Source organism: Nerophis ophidion, linkage group LG02, assembly GCF_033978795.1.
Source record: "Nerophis ophidion isolate RoL-2023_Sa linkage group LG02, RoL_Noph_v1.0, whole genome shotgun sequence".
NCBI classification, from domain to species: Eukaryota; Metazoa; Chordata; class Actinopteri; order Syngnathiformes; family Syngnathidae; genus Nerophis; species Nerophis ophidion.
The window spans coordinates 2,811,268-2,833,476 of record NC_084612.1 but is presented as its reverse complement, the minus strand read 5'-3'; the positions used below and the strand labels follow the sequence as shown (position 1 = coordinate 2,833,476).

The 22,209-nt window shown below is 40.6% G+C and overlaps 1 protein-coding gene across 4 annotated transcripts in view; it reads right to left on the bottom strand.

The window, feature by feature from the left end:
• Nucleotides 1-22,209, bottom strand: part of LOC133535973 (insulin-like growth factor 1 receptor) — a 203,526-nt gene that overhangs the window by 69,348 nt on the left and 111,969 nt on the right. For all 4 annotated transcript variants that reach the window (XM_061876091.1, XM_061876107.1, XM_061876116.1 and 1 more), the window contains one exon: nt 9,680-9,983. In XM_061876091.1, the coding sequence (XP_061732075.1) occupies nt 9,680-9,983 (304 nt within the window). The remainder of the gene's footprint in view (nt 1-9,679; nt 9,984-22,209) is intronic.

The following is a 22,209-nucleotide window of genomic DNA, read 5'->3' as shown; positions in this document are numbered from 1 at the left end:
AACTCATATCATATTTACCCTGAAAATGTCTTAGTAGTACCTCCATTTACAAACATTTTACGAATGTTTTCATTCACGAACAACAGACTCAATCCACTCATTGTGTGACGGATCAACCTCAAGTGCACATTGTCTGTGTGCTTTTTACGTGTTTTATTAAAGCATTTTTAGAGTTTTGTATGAAATAAATAGTTATCTATCCTCTCCTTGTTGTATTTGTTTGATTTGATTAATTGAGACTTTTATTAGTAGATGCACAGTTCAGTACAGTACATATTACGTACAATTCAACCACTAAATGGTATCAATCAATGTTTACTTATATAGCCCTAAATCACTAGTGTCTCAAAGGGCTGCACAAACCACCACGACATCCTAAGGGCAAGGAAAACTCACACCCAGTGGGACGTCGGTGACAATGATGACTATGAGAACCTTGGAGAGGAGGAAAGCAATGGATGTCGAGCGGGTCTAACATGATACTGTGAAAGTTCAATCCATAATGTAGAAGCATTTAAGTCTCATCTTAAAACTCATCTGTATACTCTAGCCTTTAAATAGACCTCCTTTTTAGACCAGTTGATCTGCCGCTTCTTTTCTTTCTCCTATGTCCCCCCCTCCCTTGTGGAGGGGGTCCGGTCCGATGACCATGGATGAAGTACTGGCTGTCCAGAGTCGAGACCCAGGATGGACCGCTCGTCGGGACCCAGGATGGACCGCTCGCCTGTATCGGTTGGGGACATCTCTACGCTGCTGATCCGCTTGAGATGGTTTCCTGTGGACGGGACTCTCACTGCTGTCTTGGAGCCACTATGGATTGAACTTTCACAGTATCATGTTAGACCCGCTCGACATCCATTGCTTTCGGTCCCCTAGAGGGGGGGGGGTTGCCCACATCTGAGGTCCTCTCCAAGGTTTCTCATAGTCAGCATTGTCGCTGGCGTCCCACTGAATGTGAATTCTCCCTGCCCACTGGGTGTGAGTTTTCCTTGCCCTTTTGTGGGTTCTTCCGAGGATGTTGTAGTCGTAATGATTTGTGCAGTCCTTTGAGACATTTGTGATTTGGGGCTATATAAATAAACATTGATTGATTGATTGATCCAACACAGTCGCGAGAGTCCAGTCCAAAGCGGATCCAACACAGCAGCGAGAGTCCCGTTCACAGCGGAGCCAGCAGGAAACCATCCCAAGCGGAGGCGGATCAGCTGTATGGTAACACCCGAATAAGTTTTTCAACTTGTTTAAATCGGGGTCCACGTTAATCAATTCATGGTACAAATATATACTATCAGCATAATACAATCATCACACAAGTTAATCATCGGATTTTTCACATTATTTACAATCCGGGGGCTGGGATGTGGAGGGGGTTGGGGCGGAGGGGTTAGGTTTGGTTGACATCAGCATTTCAGTCATCAACAATTAAATAATCTGAGAAATGGACATTGAAACAGTGTAGGTCTGACTTGGTAGGATATGTACAGCCAGCAGTGAACATGTGATATAGAGTGGTGTTGGACGATGTACACCAGTGGGTCTCAACCTTTTTTCAGTGATGTACCCCCTTTGAACATGTTTTTTATTCAAGTACCCCCTAATCAGAGCAAAGCATTTTTGGTTGAAAAAAAGAGATAAAGAAGTAAAATACAGCACTATGTCATCAATTTATGATTTATTAAATTGTATAACAGTGCAAAATATTGCTCATTTGTAGTGGTCTTTCTTGAACTATTTGGAAAAAAGATATAAAAATAAATAAAAACTTGTTGAAAAATAAACAAGTGATTCAATTATAAATAAAGATTTCTCCACATAGAAGTAATCATCAACTTAAAGTGCCCTCTTTGGGGATTGTAATAGAGATCCATCTGGATTCATCAACTTCATTCTAAACATTTCTTCACAAAAATACATTAATATTTATGGAACATGTCCACAACAAATCTAGCTGTCAACACTGAATATTGCATTGTTGCATTTCTTTTCACAGTATATGAACTTACATTCATATTTTGTTGAAGTATTTTTCAATACATGTATTTATAAAGGATTTTTGAATTGTTGCTATTTTTAGAATATTTTTTAAAAACTCACGTACACCTTGGCATACCTTCAAGTACCCCCAGGGGTACGCGTACCCCCATTTGAGAACCACTGATGTAGACGATATACATCAGCGAAAAACGTTTTACACTTTAATACAGAAATAAATACACCTACAACTTATTAAATAAAGATAAAGAAAACAACTACTGGCAGCGGTAAAGTTTAGATAGATGAAGGTAAGAAGAAAGTGAATGAATGTTGATAACTGAATACTTTTACATATGCAAAAAAATGTGTTTTGTTTTGTATTTTTTTTTATGAATTAAGTAACGTTTATGACAACCTTTTTCCAAAACACAATATAGAATGTGAGATATAACAGGATAGTGCATACATTTATCATTTGTTTTCAAATTACCCCAAACATTTACTGTGGGACCCCATTTTTATGACTTTATGCAGTCACTGACTGATTGATTGATTGATTGGAACTTTTTTTTAGTAGATTGCACACTACAGTACATATTCCGTACGATTGACCACTAAATGGTAACACCCGAATACGTTTTTCAACTCGTTTAGTCCATGTTAATCAATTTGGTATTCATGGGACCCCTTTTTGAAATGAAACACTGATGGAGTATTGGTACGTGCAAAACAGCAGCAGGCGGCTGTGGCCTGCGGGCCGCTTCTAATACTAATCAAACATCCTCCGGGTGCCATAGATAATTAATTCGTGGGCCTTGACTTTTGACACAAAGGCTAATAAGTTCAAGTTCAAGTTAAAGTTAAAGTACCAATGATCGTCACAAACACACTAGGTGTGGTGAAATGTGTCCTCTGCATTTGACCCATCCCCTTGTTCACACGCTGGGAATCATTTTTGGTGAATTAACCCCCAATTCCAAACTTTGATGCTTCGTGTTAAGCAGGGAGGTAATGGTTACCATTTTTATAGCCTTTGGTAAGACTTGGCCGGGGTTTTAACTCCCAACCTATATCTCAAGGCGGACACTCTAACCACTAGGCCACTGAGTAGGCGATGAATTTGCTACAATATACAAACTTTTCTATTTACGAACCCTGTTAAACAGGGGTCCCCAAACTTTTTGACTTGGGGGCCGCATTGGGTGAAAACAGTTTGGCTGGTGGCCGGGGTCTATATATATTTGTGGACTTGGAGAAGGCATTCGACCGTGTCCCCTCGGGAAGTCCTGTGGGGAGTGCTCAGAGAGTATGGGGTATCGGACTGTCTTATTGTGGCGGTCCACTCCCTGTATGATCAGTGCCAGAGCTTGGTCCGCATTGCCGGCAGTAAGTCGAACACATTTCCAGTGAGGGTTGGACTCCGCCAAGGCTGTCCTTTGTCACCCATTCTGTTCATAACTTTTATGGACAGATTTTCTAGGCGCAGTCAAGGAGTTCAGGGGTTCTGGTTTGGTGACCGCAGGATTAGGTCTCTGCTTTTTGCAAATAATGTGGTCCTGATGGCTTCATCTGACCGGGATCTTCAGCTCTCACAAAGTAAAGCCGCTGCTCCTCCACACGGAGAGGAGCCAGATGAGGTGGTTCGGGCATCTGGTCAGGATGCCACCCGAACGCCTCCCTAGGGAGGTGTTTAGGGCACGTCCAACCGGTAGGAGGCCACGGGGAAGACCCAGGACACGTTGGGAAGACTATGTCTTCCGGCTGGCCTGGGAACGCCTCGGGATCCCCCGGGAAGAGCTAGACGAAGTGGCTGGGGAGAGGGAAGTCTGGGTTTCCCTGCTTAGGCTGTTGCCCCCGCAACCCGACCTCGGATAAGCGGAAGAAGATGGATGGATGGATGGTTATATATATATCCATCCATCCATTTTCTACCGCTTATTCCCTTTTGGGGTCGCGGGTGGCGCTGGCGCCTATCTCAGCTATAATCGGGCGGAAGGCAGGGTACACCCTGGACAAGTCGCCACCTCATCGCAGGGCCAACACAGATAGACAGACAACATTCACACTCACATTCACACACTAGGGCCAATTTAGTGTTGCCAATCAACCTATCCCCAGGTGCATGTCTTTGGAGGTGGGAGGAAGCCGGAGTACCCGGAGGGAACCCACGCATTCACGGGGAGAACATGCAAACTCCACACAGAAAGATCCCGAGCCTGGATTTGAACCCAGGACTGCAGGACCTTCGTATTGTGAGGCAGACGCACTAACCCCTCTGCCACCGTGAAGCCCCGCATTTTCTGCCTGTTTGAAAAAAATTGTTGGACTTTGAAGGGGAAAACTACCAAAATGGCCGCCCCATTCTTTGATTAACCAGTCTGTAACAGTATCAATATATATCACGATATATATATATAAATATATATATATATACACTGCATATATATGTATATATATATATATATATATATATATATATATATTCCTCGCGCACTAATTGACTGAAATAGCGCGCACTTGGTGCATGCTCGCCTGACGCTGCGGCAATGATGTCACGTTATCGATGGAAACATGTGATTTACCTGAGCAGCTAGGAGACAATGAGAGTAACAAGCGGTGGAAAATGGATTAGAAAGGACAGATTAAAAAAAAATAATAATTGGAATTGTAAATTTTTTTTTTTTTTTACTTGGGACTTTTTTTTTAACTTGGGACTTCCCGCGGGCCGGATTTTGGACGCTGGCCGTAGTTTGGGGACCCCTGCTGTTAAAGAACCAATTAATTGTTAATTGGGCTTCCATTGTATTTTACTTTCAGTGGAAATCAGTTATTGATTTTGCAAATATTATTATCAATGCATTCTTCTTATAAAAGAAGTAGTGGTAACCCGGTTCTTATTAGTGTTGTGTCGCTCGCGAACGATTCGTTCAAACGAAGAAATCATTTGAGTGAACGTACTGAACCAAATCACTTCATGAACTGATTCGTTCCTTTCTCAGTTCAGTTGAGCTCCGCCGCGACCATGCCGGTCTGAGTGGAACTGGCACGAATCACGTGAATCACGTTCGCGGACGTACTGACACAGAGAAGTGGAAGATGACATAACATGGAGGATCTCGTTCAGTCACTGCGCGCGTCGCTCATAGGGTGCTGAGGGCTTGTGTCGTGGGCGAACTGACACACAGCGAGATCTGCCGCTGACTGACTCATGATTCGCCGACCTGCACACATTTTTTTATTCTATTTTTCATATCGTGTTTATTAGATACCGCTTTTAGAGTGATCATAATTGTCTAAAAAAAAACACATTGGATGTGATATAAAAGGAAGAGTGATTTTTATTACATTTTTAATACATGTATGTTTTGTTAGAGACATTACATGTTAAAATAATAAAATCTAATGTGAAAAAAGAAAACTTGTAAAACATTTTAGAATCGTTTTTTCTATCTTGTCAGATCCAGTATGAATTGTAAAAATACATGTAAGTGAATTAGTGAATTATATTTATATAGCGCTTTTCTCGAGTGACTCAAAGCGCTTTACATAGTGAAACCCAATATCTAAGTTACATTTAAACCAGTGTGGGTGGCACTGGGAGCAGGTGGGTAAAGTGTCTTGCCCAAGGACACAACGGCAGTGACTAGGATGGCGGAAGCGGGAATCGAACCTGCAACCCTCAAGTTGCTGGCACGGCCACTCTACCAACTGAGCTGTGTCGCCCTATATAAATGTAATGTAATAATGTAGAAAATAATTGCATTTCAAACACAATTAAGAATATATTTCAATTTTGTCGTCGAGTGAAATGTTAAAATGTAAAAATAATAATACCATTTCTAAGTTTGTATGTAATATTTACCACTTTAAAAAACTTTTTTTTTTTTTTTTTAATTTTGTTTTCAGATCCATTTTAAAATGTCATGGACACTTCATGGAGAGGACACAAAAAAAAGAAGAAGGAAAAAAAAGATAATATTTGTAGCAAATTTTTAAATATATTGTTATTATGTTGTCAGATTCACACACAGCGAGATCTGCCGCTGGGGAAGCTGTTACTGACTGACTCATGATTCGCCGACCTGCACACATTTTTTGATTCTATTTTTCATATCGTGTTTATTAGATACCGCTTTTAGAGTGATCATAATTGTCTAAAAAAAACACATTGGATGTGATATAAAAGGAAGAGTGATTTTTATTACATTTTTAATACATGTATGTTTTGTTAGAAACATTACATGTTAAAATAATAAAATCTAATGTGAAAAAAGAAAACTTGTAAAACATTTTTGAATCGTTTTTTCTATCTTGTCAGATCCAGTATGAATTGTTAAAACAAATGTAAGTGAATTAGTGAATTATATTTATATAGCGCTTTTCTCGAGTGACTCAAAGCGCTTTACATAGTGAAACCCAATATCTAAGTTACATTTAAACCAGTGTGGGTGGCACTGGGAGCAGGTGGGTAAAGTGTCTTGCCCAAGGACACAACAGCAGTGACTAGGATGGCGGAAGCGGGAATCGAACCTGCAACCCTCTAGTTGCTGGCACGGCCGCTCTACCAACTGAGCTATGCCGCCCCATTTAAATGTAATGTAATAATGTAGAAAATAATTGCATTTCAAACACATTTAAGAATATATTTCAATTTTGTCGTCGAGTGAAATGTTAAAATGTAAAAATAATAATACCATTTCTAAATTTGTATGTAATATTGACCACTTTAAAAAACTTTTTTTTTTAAATTTTTTTTTTTTCAGATCCATTTTAAAATGTCATGGACACTTCATGGAGAGGACACAAAAAAAAGAAGAAGGAAAAAAAAGATAACAATATTTGTAGCAAATTTTTAAATATATTGTTATTATGTTGTCAGATTCACACACAGCGAGATCTGCCGCTGGGGAAGCTGTTACTGACTGACTCATGATTCGCCGACCTGCACACATTTTTTGATTCTATTTTTCATATCGTGTTTATTAGATACCGCTTTTAGAGTGATCATAATTGTCTAAAAAAAAACACATTGGATGTGATATAAAAGGAAGAGTGATTTTTATGACATTTTTAATACATGTATGTTTTGTTAGAAACATTACATGTTAAAATAATAAAATCTAATGTGAAAAAAGAAAACTTGTAAAACATTTTAGAATCGTTTTTTCTATCTTGTCAGATCCAGTATGAATTGTAAAAATAAATGTAAGTGAATTAGTGAATTATATTTATATAGCGCTTTTCTCGAGTGACTCAAAGCGCTTTACATAGTGAAACCCAATATCTAAGTTACATTTAAACCAGTGTGGGTGGCACTGGGAGCAGGTGGGTAAAGTGTCTTGCCCAAGGACACAACGGCAGTGCCTAGGATGGCGGAAGCGGGAATCGAACCTGCAACCCTCAAGTTGCTGGCACGGCCACTCTACCAACTGAGCTGTGCCGCCCCATATAAATGTAATGTAATAATGTAGAAAATAATTGCATTTCAAACACATTTAAGAATATATTTCAATTTTGTCGTCGAGTCAAATGTTAAAATGTAAAAATAATAATACCATTTCTAAATTTGTATGTAATATTTACCACTTTAAAAAACTTATTTTTTTTTTTTTTAATTTTGTTTTCAGATCCATTTTAAAATGTCATGGACACTTCATGGAGAGGACACAAAAAAAAGAAGAAGGAAAAAAAAGATAACAATATTTGTAGCAAATTTTTAAATATATTGTTATTATGTTGTCAGATTCACACACAGCGAGATCTGCCGCTGGGGAAGCTGTTACTGACTGACTCATGATTCGCCGACCTGCACACATTTTTTGATTCTATTTTTCATATCGTGTTTATTAGATACCGCTTTTAGAGTGATCATAATTGTCTAAAAAAAAAAAAAAACACATTGGAAGTGATATAAAAGGAAGAGTGATTTTTATGACATTTTTAATACATGTATGTTTTGTTAGAAACATTACATGTTAAAATAATAAAATCTAATGTGAAAAAAGAAAACTTGTAAAACATTTTAGAATCGTTTTTTCTATCTTGTCAGATCCAGTATGAATTGTAAAAATAAATGTAAGTGAATTAGTGAATTATATTTATATAGCGCTTTTCTCGAGTGACTCAAAGCGCTTTACATAGTGAAACCCAATATCTAAGTTACATTTAAACCAGTGTGGGTGGCACTGGGAGCAGGTGGGTAAAGTGTCTTGCCCAAGGACACAACGGCAGTGCCTAGGATGGCGGAAGCGGGAATCGAACCTGCAACCCTCAAGTTGCTGGCACGGCCACTCTACCAACTGAGCTGTGCCGCCCCATATAAATGTAATGTAATAATGTAGAAAATAATTGCATTTCAAACACATTTAAGAATATATTTCAATTTTGTCGTCGAGTCAAATGTTAAAATGTAAAAATAATAATACCATTTCTAAATTTGTATGTAATATTTACCACTTTAAAATTTTTTTTATTTTTTTTAATTTTGTTTTCAGATCCATTTTAAAATGTCATGGACACTTCATGGAGAGGACACAAAAAAAAGAAGAAGGAAAAAAAAGATAATAATATTTGTAGCAAATTTTTAAATATATTGTTATTATGTTGTCAGATTCACACACAGCGAGATCTGCCGCTGGGGAAGCTGTTACTGACTGACTCATGATTCGCCGACCTGCACACATTTTTTGATTCTATTTTTCATATCGTGTTTATTAGATACCGCTTTTAGAGTGATCATAATTGTCTAAAAAAAAAAAAAAACACATTGGAAGTGATATAAAAGGAAGAGTGATTTTTATTACATTTTTAATACATGTATGTTTTGTTAGAAACATTACATGTTAAAATAATAAAATCTAATGTGAAAAAAGAAAACTTGTAAAACATTTTAGAATCGTTTTTTCTATCTTGTCAGATCCAGTATGAATTGTTAAAATAAATGTAAGTGAATTATATTTATATAGCGCTTTTCTCGAGTGACTCAAAGCGCTTTACATAGTGAAACCCAATATCTAAGTTACATTTAAACCAGTGTGGGTGGCACTGGGAGCAGGTGGGTAAAGTGTCTTGCCCAAGGACACAACGGCAGTGACTAGAATGGCAGAAGCGGGAATCGAACCTGCAACCCTCAAGTTGCTGGCACGGCCGCTCTACCAACTGAGCTATGCCGCCCCATATAAATGTAATGTAATAATGTAGAAAATAATTGCATTTCAAACACATTTAAGAATATATTTCAATTTTGTCGTCGAGTCAAATGTTAAAATGTAAAAATAATAATACCATTTCTAAATTTGTATGTAATATTTACCACTTTAAAATTTTTTTTATTTTTTTTAATTTTGTTTTCAGATCCATTTTAAAATGTCATGGACACTTCATGGAGAGGACACAAAAAAAAGAAGAAGGAAAAAAAAGATAATAATATTTGTAGCAAATTTTTAAATATATTGTTATTATGTTGTCAGATTCACACACAGCGAGATCTGCCGCTGGGGAAGCTGTTACTGACTGACTCATGATTCGCCGACCTGCACACAGAACTGCTGCTGCAGAAGTGATTCGGTGAACGAATCTTTTGAACGAGTCAATTTAAGGAACTGATTCTGGTGATTCAGTACAGTCAAAAGAACTGCCCATCCCATCACTAGTTCTTATACGCCCCACTTTTTAACAAAAAAAAGCTTCCCCCACCCAGGCTCACCTGTCGAGCGAGGGCCGCGTGTATCCAGAGGGACACTCGGTCATGCACTCTCCCTCGTGGATGACGAAGCTGTCGTAGTCGGGCAGGTGGACCTTGGAGCAGAGCTCGGCGCTGATGCAACGCCAGCCCTCAAACTTGTAGGTGCCGGCGGGGCAGTCGGCAACACAGCGGCCCCGGTGGTAGTAGTGCACGCACGTGGCACAGGCTGTGTCGTCTCCCGGGACGCTGCAGCTGCCCAGGCACTGAGGGTGGCAGCACTCGCCCCCCGTCGTGCACGCCCGCCGCTCACACTTCTCCGGGCACTCTGATGGTGAGAAGACAAGAGAAACGTTAAATAGCGACACGGACAAAGTCGTACTTAAAAGGATGCTACACGTCTGTTAGATCAGATGAACATTAGGACATCCAGACAAAATTGATATCTTTAAGTTTGGGATTTTGTTTTGGCGATTTTATTTCCACTTCACCAAAAACTTCCAATCCAATCCAATCCACTTTATTTGTATAGCACATTTAAACAACAAAGTGCTGCACAACAAAATTAAAAACAATATTCAAATAGTATCCTTTGCTCCACTAATGATGGATTAAAAAATAAAAACAATATAAAACAATATAAAAAAATATATGAATTAAAACAATCAAAATAAAAAAAAACACCAAAAACACAGAGGACCACACATCTGGCCGGGATCTTCAGCTCTCACTGGATCGGTTCGCAGCCGAGTGTGAAGCGACCGGAATGAGAATCAGCACCTCCAAGTCCGAGTCCATGGTTCTCGCCCGGAAAAGGGTGGAATGCCATCTCCGGGTTGGGGAGGAGACCCTGCCCCAAGTGGAGGAGTTCAAGTACCTAGGAGTCTTGTTCACGAGTGAGGGAAGAGTGGATGGTGAGATCGACAGGCGGATCGGTGCGGCGTCTTCAGTAATGCGGACGTTGTATCGATCCGTTGTGGTGAAGAAGGAGCTGAGCCGGAAGGCAAAGCTCTCAATTTACCGGTCGATCTACGTTCCCATCCTCACCTATGGTCATGAGCTTTGGGTCATGACCGAAAGGACAAGATCACGGGTACAAGCGGCCCAAATGAGTTTGGGTCTCTCCCTTAGAGATAGGGTGAGAAGCTCTGCCATCCGGGAGGAACTCAAAGAAAAGCCGCTGCTCCTCCACATCGAGAGGAGCCAGATGAAGGTGTTCGGGCATCTGGTCAGGATGCCACCCGAACGCCTCCCTAGGGAGGTGTTTAGGGCACGTCCAACCGGCAGGAGGCCACGGGGAAGACCCAGGACACGTTGGGAAGACTATGTCTCCCGGCTGGCCTGGGAACGCCTCGGGATCCCCCGGGAAGAGCTAGACGAAGTGGCTGGGGAGAGGGAAGTCTGGGTTTCCCTGCTTAGGCTGTTGCCCCCGCGACCCGACCTCGGATAAGTGGAAGAAGATGGATGGATGGATGGACCACACAACTCACGTAGTGTTAAAAGCCAAGGAATAAAAGTGGTTCTTATGACCATCAATCAATGTTTACTTATATAGCCCTAAATCACTAGTGTCTCAAAGGGCTGCACAAACCACCACGACATCCTCGGTAGGCCCACATAAGGGCAAGGAAAACTCACACCCAGTGGGACGTCGGTGACAATGATGACTATGAGAACCTTGGAGAGGAGGAAAGCAATGGATGTCGAGCGGATCTAACATGATACTGTGAAAGTTCAATCCATAATGGATACAACACAGTCGCGAGAGTCCAGTCCAAAGAGGATCCAAGACACAGCAGCGAGAGTCCCGTTCACAGCGGAGCCAGCAGGAAACCATCCCAAGCGTAGGCGGACCAGCAGCGCAGAGATTTCCCCAGCCGATACACAGGCGAGCAGTACATGGCCACCGGATCGGACCGGACCCCCTCCACAAGGGAGAGTGGGACATAGAAGAAAAAGAAAAGAAACGGCAGATCAACTGGTCTAAAAAGGGAGTCTATTTAAAGGCTAGAGTATACAAATGAGTTTTAAGGTGAGACTTAAATGCTTCTACTGAGGTAGCATCTCGAACTGTTACCGAGAGGGCATTCCAGAGTACTGGAGCCCGAATGGAAAACGCTCTACAGCCCGCAGACTTTTTTTGGGCTTTGGGAATCACTAATAAGCCGGAGTCCTTTGAACGCAGATTTCTTGCCGGGACATATGGTACAATACAATCGGCAAGATAAGATGGAGCTAGACCGTGTAGTATTTTATACGTAAGTAGTAAAACCTTAAAGTCACATCTTAAGTGCACAGGAAGCCAGTGCAGGTGAGCCAGTACAGGTATATATGTATGTATATATGTATATAAAGGTATATACAGTATAGGTATATATGTATGTATATATGTATATAAAGGTATATACAGTACAGGCGTAATGTGATCAAACTTTCTTGTTCTTGTCAAAAGTCTAGCAGCCGCATTTTGTACCAACTGTAATCTTTTAATGCTAGACATGGGGAGACCCCAAAATAATACGTTACAGTAATCGAGGCGAGACGTAACAAACGCATGGATAATGATCTCAGCGTCTTTAGTGGACAGAATGGAGCGAATTTTAGCAATGTTACGGAGATGAAAGAAGGCCGTTTTAGTAACGCTTTTAATGTGTGCCTCAAAGGAGAGAGTTGGGTCGAAGATAATACCCAGATTCTTTACCGTGTCGCCTTGTTTAATTGTTTGGTTGTCAAATGTTAGACGAGACTTAAAACACTCCACTGTGGGAGCAGTTGTATCATGGAGGGGCAGAGTGTTCCAGAGCTTAGGGCCGACCACAGAGAAGGCCCTGTCTACCCTTGGTTTTAAGTCTAGTTTTGGGCACGACGAGCTGGAGTTGGCTCTCGGACCTCAGAACGCGCGCAGGAGTGTAAATTTAATATATAAAAAGAATAGATTTTTCTGGCCATCTTTATCCATTATTTTTTTCCACATTTAAAAAAATAGATTTTCAAATAGGACACAAGATTAAAGACATTTTTTAAACAATTAGGGGTGCACGGTGAATACTGTGTTTTAGGTGGGTTATGGTGAGCAAATCAAGTGCTCCTTTTTTGCCGTTAACTCATAAACTTTCCCCGAGCTCATTGTAAACAAATATGGCGATCATCGTGTGGGGCTTCTTCACTGTTTCAGAAGAAGACATTGTGCCTGCTTTTTGCCCTAAATGTTCTGCGACTATTTTGCAGGTGGGGGGAAAAAAACATTGCCCTTCAACTAGAGATCAGTGGACGAAGTGGCTGAGGAGAGGAAAGTCTGGGCTTCCCTGCTTAGGCTGCTGCCCCCGCGACCCGACCTCGGATAAGCGGAAGAAGACGGATGGATGGATGGATGGATTAAAAGAGAGCAACCGATATTTTTTCTCATGGCTCATACTGATTATCGGTAGTGAAGAAGGCCGATAACCGATACTTGGAGCTGATATTCATATTCAGTAAAAGTTAGCTAAACATGAGCAGTATAGGTCAGGCCAATGGTTCTTGAACTTTTTTCACCAAGTACCACCTCAGAAAAAACTTGGCTCTCCAAGTACCACCATAATGGCCAACATACAGTAGTGCAGTAGGCCTAAGTACTCAATAAAAACAAGGCAGAGGTTTTATTTAACAAGCATATCTAACATTACACACAGTTTGAACAGTAAAACTTTGTTTGAATATAGGAAAATAAAACACTGTACTTTAATCAAGTGGTTCTTTGTCGTACCACTAGGTGGAGCCCACGTACAATAGTTTTACAATCACTGAGTTAGGCAACAACTGGACGAAGCCTAAAGTACTTTTTCAACCTTTTTTTTTTTTTTAAACGTCGGACCAGTAGCGACAACGTTTTATGTGGCGCTAATGTTGTGGTTAATTTAGCACCAAAAACATAAGGAGATTTTAAAAAGACAAAAAAAACGTAATTACGTGTGTCTAAGAGGAGGATCAACATTTGCACTTCACAATATGGGAAATCTCCTGGGGAAAATTAATAAAAACATGGGATTTCTCTACAATTACAATAACTTGCCATCTACTCAATTTCATGTTTTTTAACAGTTTATGTAACAGTTTATGGATATATATATATATATATATAAATATAAATATATGTGTGTGTGTGTGTGGGAAAAATCATAAGACTACTTCATCTCTACAGATCTGTTTCATGAGGGGTTCCCTCAATCATCAGGAGATTTTAATGGAAGCATTCACATACAATGGTTTATATAGGGCACAGAGTGGGTGGGTACAGGCAGGCGTAGGGGCATGGTGATTGGCTCATGTGTTACCTAGGAGGTGTTTCCGTCTGTGGCGGCATGTTGAAATGATTTCACTGCGCTTGTTGAGGGATGATAGATCTGGATGATATATAATAAACAGTTTCTCTTTTAAGCATAGGTTGCATCTTGTATTACCAGTGTTGTAAGGTGTGCTGGATGCAAGAATTTGCCATGTTATTGAATATTTAACATTATTGTCTTTGAGGTTCCAAATGTGCTTGCTGAGTTCTGTAGAATTCTGCAATTCTGATGATTGAGGGAACCCCTCATGAAACAGTTCTGTAGAGATGAAGTAGTCTTGTGATTTTTCCCCACACATACATATTGCGCTCTACCACGGTATCGAGCACTATTCTCTGGATAATCCAATCAAGTCATATATATATATATATATATATACACACAAACACATACATATATATGTACATACATACATATATATATGTAAAGGCTGATACCTATATTTGCCGAAATATTGGCCAAGTCGTTATTCAGACAATCTCTGCCTTCAACGCATTGACGCTGCAACGCACCTAATCATCCACCTGAAACACCAGGATTTGTACAGCAGTGTTTTAAAAGCCTACAACAGGGCTATTCAACTGTCGGCCAGGGGGCCAAACCCGGCCCGGAAATGACACTAGCGGCTTCAAGATGGTCTGTAAAACTATCTATGCTACATTTTGACCAAATAACCACCATTACATGTTATGTAGACCACAAGGAAGTTTTTTCAATTTAGATTAAAAAAAATATGAATATGAAATTTTTAAAAAATTATATAAAATATATATTTTTTTAAAATATGAGCCCTTTAATGCACTCTATAATCCAGTGCACTTTTTTGTATGAAAATCGACCTGACTAGACCCGCTCATTGGCAGTGCGCCGTATAATCCAGTGCGCCCTATGGTCCGTAAAATACAGTCATTGACTTGTTAGCAGCGGTTTTTAAGAACGGAAGAAACCTTTGCCAGAACCTTAAATAAGTCTTTAATTTGGATTACAAATGACAGACCTTAACGGATGCCCACCTGCTGGATTTCAATGTATCCTTCACTGCCAAAATAATCAAATAAAGCACCAGAAAGTGCAAAAACAACTCCTTTCATCTCACAAAACTCAAAACAAAGTTTGATAGAAAGTCATTTTTGATGAAAATATAGGCTAGGTAGGATTCTTGCTGGCTGAGTTAGCGCTTTCTGAGATCGGCACAGAGCCACAGAACTACAAGCATCCCCGCTGAGAGCACAAATTGCTCAATCTGGTATAATAACTAAGGGGGGGGGTCCCTCCCGGTAAGAGCACTACAACTGAATCTACAGTAGTTTTGTACAATACATCACATCCAACCTGGCAGAAGCCTTGAGTTAAAAAAAAAAAGAAAGATGCTGAAAGTGTGAGGGAGACTTTTGAGATGTTCTGATTGAGAACTACAACAAAACCAATGGAGAAAGTGAGGCCGAGGAGCGAATAAACGAGGACTGCTGATGAGGTCATGCACCAGTGTCAGCCAAGGGTGGTCTGTGTTGAAACAGGACTCCGAGTGAAGTCATGTGATGTGGCGTTTGAGGGACGCTGATTGATGCAACACACGCTGCCTTTCTTTTCATTCATTTATTCTTAATTATCGGGAGACTTTACTTTGTTACACAGATGGGGAAAACCAGAACCTTGAACACATAGCATTGGGTCTAAGGCCGTCAATGTGATATGAATACAACAGTTCTCTCTAAGAACAGTTAAATCCGGAGTTTCCCCTAGATTGCCAAGGGGCGTGGTTATGGGCGTGGTCATCATGACACCGTTCTGCGTTCAAAAGACTCCGGCTTATTAGTGATTCCTAGAGCTCAAAAAAAGTCTGCGGGCTATAGAGCGTTTTCCGTTCGGGCTCCAGTACTCTGGAATGCCCTCCCGGTAACAGTTCGAGATGCTACCTCAGTAGAAGCATTTAAGTCTCATCTTAAAACTCATCTGTATACTCTAGCCTTTAAATAGACCTCCTTTTTAGACCAGTTGATCTGCCGCTTCTTTTCTTTCTCCTATGTCCCCCCCTCCCTTGTGGAGGGGGTCCGGTCCGATGACCATGGATGAAGTACTGACTGTCCAGAGTCGAGACCCAGGATGGACCGCTCGTCGGGACCCAGGATGGACCGCTCGCCTGTATCGGTTGGGGACATCTCTACGCTGCTGATCCGCTTGAGATGGTTTCCTGTGGACGGGACTCTCACTGCTGTCTTGGAGCCACTATGGATTGAACTTTCACAGTATCATGTTAGACCCGCTCGACATCCATTGCTTTCGGTCCCCTAGAGGGGGGGGGTTGCCCACATCTGAGGTCCTCTCCAAGGTTTCTCATAGTCAGCATTGTCACTGGCGTCCCACTGGATGTGAATTCTCCCTGCCCCCTGGGTGTGAGTTTTCCTTGCCCTTTTGTGGGTTCTTCCGAGGATGTTGTAGTCGTAATGATTTGTGCAGTCCTTTGAGACATTTGTGATTTGGGGCTATATAAATAAACATTGATTGATTGATTGATTGACCGTTGTATAACTTGCAAAATTTGCTCTGATATGACTTTCTTTCAAAAGGCTCAAAAAGGTATGTGGACTGTACATTTAAAACAAATCTGTGTTATTAATTAGTATTAACTAGGGAAGTCTGATAATATCGGACTGTCGATATTATCAGCCGATAAATGCTTTAAAATGTAATATCGGAAATTATCGGTATCGGTTTCATAGTTATCGGTATCGGCAATTTCAATATGTAAAATGTATGACTCTTTAAAACGCCGCTGAGCACACGGACAGAGAGAGAGGTACAGAGCACCAATAATCCTTAAAGGAACTGCCTTTGGTTACCAGCCCCGTCACATGATATCTACAACTTCTCACGCGCACATATTAATGCAACGTATACTTGTTCAACAGCCATACAGGTCACACTGAGGGTGGCCGTAGAAACAACTTTAACACTGTTACAAATAAGCGCCACACTGTGAACCCACACCAAACAAGAATGACAAACACATTTCGGGAGAACATCCGCACCGTAACACAACATAAACACAACAGAACAAATACCAAGGATCCCCTTGCGGCACTAACTCTTCCGGGACGCTACAATATACACCCCTCCCGCTACCGCCCCACCTCAACCCTGCCCCCTCCAACCCCACCCACCTGAACCTCCTCATGCTCTCTCAGGGAGATCATGTCCCAAATTCAAAGCTGCTGTTTTGAGGCATGTTCAAAAAAAAAAAAAAAGCACTTTGTGACTTCAATAATAAATATGGCAGTGCCATGTTGGCATTTTTTTCCATCACTTGAGTTGATTTATTTTGGAAAACATTAGTACATTGTTTAATGCATCCAGCAGGGCATCACAACAAAATTAGGCATAATAATGTGTTCATTCCACGACTGTACATATCGGTATCGGTTGATATCGGAATCGGTAATTAAGAGTTGGACAATATCGGAATATCGGACATCTGTAAAAAAGCCATTATCGGACATCTCTAGTATTAACATACAGTATATGTTCATATAACATCCTTTTGCTATATTTTCAGTTGTTGCTGCTTAGTGTACAATGAGAATTGTTCAAGTGTCGAAGAGACTTTTAGTGACTTTTTATTAAAAACAACTAGCAACAAATCTAGCATCTTTTTGTAATCGCTGTCTTCAGATATAAATGGCTTATACTTGTATAGCGCTTTTCTACCTTCAAGGTACTCAAAGCGCTTTGACACTACTTCCACATTCACCCATTCACACACACATTAACATTGAGAGTATGGCAGTTTTTTTTTTGTTGTTGTTTTTTTTAAACGGAACCTAGTCAGACCAAAGTGGCCTATAAGTTTTCCAAGGTGCCCGCTTGTCCCCACCAAGACCAGTAATACCACAGCCACAACTTCCTGGCACTAAACCTGCAGAAAATAGTTATTGTCAGTAGGGCTGGGCGATATGTCCTTTTTTTAATATCTCGATATTTTTAGGTCATATCGCGATACATGATATATATCTCAATATTTTGCCTTAGTCTTGAATTAACACTTGATACGTAAAATCACAGCAGTATGATGATTTTATGTGTCTACATTAAAACATTCTTGTTTATACTGCATAATTAAACAATGGATGTCCGCTAACTTTTTGCAACTTAATGCCAAAAAAACGGAAATGCTGATTATCGGTCCTGCTAGACACCGACCTCTATTTAATAATACAACTTTAACATTTGACAACCAAATAATAAAACAAGGTGACTCTGTAAAAAATCTGGGTATTATCTTCGACCCAACTCTCTCCTTTGAGTCACACATTAAAAGCGTTACTAAAACGGCCTTCTTTCATCTCCGTAATATCGCTAAAATTCGCTCCATTCTGTCCACTAAAGACGCCGAGATCATTATCCATGCGTTTGTTACGTCTCGTCTCGATTACTGTAACGTATTATTTTCGGGTCTCCCCATGTCTAGCATTAAAAGATTACAGTTGGTACAAAATGCGGCTGCTAGACTTTTGACAAGAACAAGAAAGTTTGATCATATTACGCCTGTACTGTATATACCTTTATATACATATATACATACATATATACCTGTACTGGCTCACCTGCACTGGCTTCCTGTGCACTTAAGATGTGACTTTAAGGTTTTACTACTTACGTATAAAATACTACACGGTCTAGCTCCAGCCTATCTTGCCGATTGTATTGTACCATATGTCCCGGCAAGAAATCTGCGTTCAAAAGACTCCGGCTTATTAGTGATTCCTAGAGCTCAAAAAAAAAAGTCTGCGGGCTATAGAGCGTTTTCCGTTCGGGCTCCAGTACTCAGTTCGAGATGCTACCTCAGTAGAAGCATTTAAGTCTCATCTTAAAACTCATCTGTATACTCTAGCCTTTAAATAGACCTCCTTTTTAGACCAGTTGATCTGCCGCTTCTTTTCTTTCTCCTATGTCCCCCCCTCCCTTGTGGAGGGGGTCTCCGGTCCGATGACCATGGATGAAGTACTGACTGTCCAGAGTCAAGACCCAGGATGGACCGCTCGTCGGGACCCAGGATGGACCGCTCGCCTGTATCGGTTGGGGACATCTTTACGCTGCTGATCCGCTTGAGATGGTTTCCTGTGGACGGGACTCTCACTGCTGTCTTGGAGCCACTATGGATTGAACTTTCACAGTATCATGTTAGACCCGCTCGACATCCATTGCTTTCGGTCCCCTAGAGGGGGGGGGTTGCCCACATCTGAGGTCCTCTCCAAGGTTTCTCATAGTCAGCATTGTCACTTGCGTCCCACTGGATGTGAATTCTCCCTGCCCACTGGGTGTGAGTTTTCCTTGCCCTTTTGTGGGTTCTTCCGAGGATGTTGTAGTCGTAATGATTTGTGCAGTCCTTTGAGACATTTGTGATTTGGGGCTATATAAATAAACATTGATTGATTGATTGATTGATAATATATGCCCATTTTAAACTTCCATGCGGAGAAGGAATTCACAACTAAGTCAATTGACCAAAACTGAATTTATTAAACAGTTATTAGGCAGTGGCACAAACATTCATGTCATGGAAATGGTTGCCTCGGCATTTTGTTGGTGTGGCACCGAATGGAGATGTTGACTTGCGGAGTAAGCACTCTTCATTCTCTAGCAGGAGACTTTTCAAATGATGCTTCATATTAAAAGTAATGCTACTTTTTGTAGCAACGCTTTTTGCCCCACATTTGACAAATTACGGTTGTCTGTTCGACATATTCCCGCGAAAAGCCAAATCACCGCCAGACGATGGACCCCCTACTGTTTTTCTTGGGAATTATTTATTCCTTCATTTGTTACCAGATTTGTACCTTCTTTCTCTCGTATCACTACTCGCACCTCAGCTGACGTTATCCACGCTGCTACCTCTCTGCTGGGCGAGGGCGTATACGTATGTGACGTATGACGTGACAGTATGTGACGTATGTAAGAAGGTGCGCTTGTTTGTGAGAAGTAGACACAGGAAAGAGCGAGAATAGCCTGTAGTGTAATGCCCGCTGCTAAAAGCAACTGCGTGAGAAAGTATACTCGAATATCACGATATAGTCATTTTCTATACCGCGCAGAGACAAACCCGTGATGTATCGTGTATATCGATATACCGCCCAGCCCTAAAATACATATTATCTATATATATATATATATATATATATATATATATATATATATATATATATATATATATATATATATATATATATATATATATATATACATACACACACACACACACATATATGTTCAAACTGATAAACATTTTTTTTTTTTTGCAAATAATTATTAACTTCAGAATTTGATGCCAGCAACACGTGACAAAGAAGTTGGGAAAGGTGGCAATAAATACTGATAAAGTTGAGGAATGCTCATCAAACACTTATTTGGAACATCCCACAGGTGTGCAGACTAATTGGAAACAGGTGCGTGCCCTGATTAGGTATAAAAACAGCTTTCCAAAAAATGCTCAGTCTTTTGACAAGAAAGGATGGGACGAGGTACACCCCTTTGTCCACAACTGCGTGAGCAAATAGTCAAACAGTTTAAGAACAACGTTTCCCAAAGTGCAATTGCAAAAAATTTAGGGATTTCAACATCTACGGTCCATAATATCATCAAAGGTTCAGAGAATCTGGAGAAATCACTCTACGTAAGCGGCATAGCCGGAAACCAACATTGAATGACCGTGACCTTCGATCCCTCAGACGGCACTGTATCAAAAACCGACATCAATCTCTAAAGGATATCACCACATGGGCTCAGGAACACTTCAGCAAAACACTGTCACTTAATACAGTTCGTCGCTACATCTATAAGTGCAAGTTAAAGCTCTACAATGCAAAGCGAAAGCCATTTATCAACAACATCCAGAAATGCCGCCGACGTCTCTGGGCCCGAGATCATCTAAGATGGACTGATGCAAAGTGGAAAAGTGTTTTGTGGTCTGACGAGTCCACATTTCAAATTGTTTGGGTAACTTACACATCTGTGAAGGCACCATTAATGCTGAAAGGTACATACAGGCTTTGGAACAACATATAATGCCATCCAAGCGCCGTCTTTTCCATGGACGCCTCTGCTTATTTCAGCAAGACAATGCCAAGCCACATTCAACACGTGTTACAACAGCGTGGCTTCGTAAAAAAAGAGAAGAGGTACTTTCCTTGCCCGCCTGCCGTCCAGACCTGTCTCCCATCGAAAATGTGTGGCGCATTATGAAGCGTAAAATACGACAGCGGAGACCCCGGACTGTTGAACGACTGAAGCTCTACATAAAACAAGAATGGGAAAGAATTCCACTTTCAAAACTTCAACAATCCTCAGTTCCCAAAAGTTTATTGATTGTTGTTAAAACAAATGGTGATGTAACACAGTGGTGAACATGCCCTTTCCCAACTACTTTGGCACATGTTGCAGCCACGAAATTCTAAGTTAATTATTATTTACAAAAAAAAAAGTTCATGAGTTTGAACATCAAATATATTGTCTTTGTAGTGCATTCAATTGAATATGAGTTGAAAAGGATTTGCAAATCATTGTATTCCGTTTATATTTACATCTAACACTATTTCCCAACTCGTATGGAAACGGGGTTTGTATACATACACATTTTATACATATATGAATATATGTACACACACACATATATATACACACATTATATACATATATATATATATATATATATATATATATATATATATGTATAGGTATATATATATATATATATATATATATATATATATATGTATACACACATACATCCATCCATTTTCTACCGCTTATTCCCTTTTGGGGTCGCGGGGGGCGCTGGTGCCTATCTCAGCTACAGTCGGGCGGAAGGCGGGGTACACCCTGGACAAGTCGCCACCTCATCGCAGGGCCAACACAGATAGACAGACAACATTCACACTCACATTCACACACTAGGGCCAATTTTTTTTTAGTGTTGCCAATCAACCTATCCCCAGGTGCATGTCTTTGGAAGTGGGAGGAAGCCGGAGTACCCGGAGGGAACCCACGCATTCACGGGGAGAACATGCAAACTCCACACAGAAAGATCCCGAGCCTGGATTTGAACCCAGGTCTGCAGGACCTTCGTATTGTGAGGCAGACGCACTAACCCCTCTGCCACCGTGAAGCCCACACACATACATATACATATATAAATACATACATACATATACATGTACATATATATACATATACATA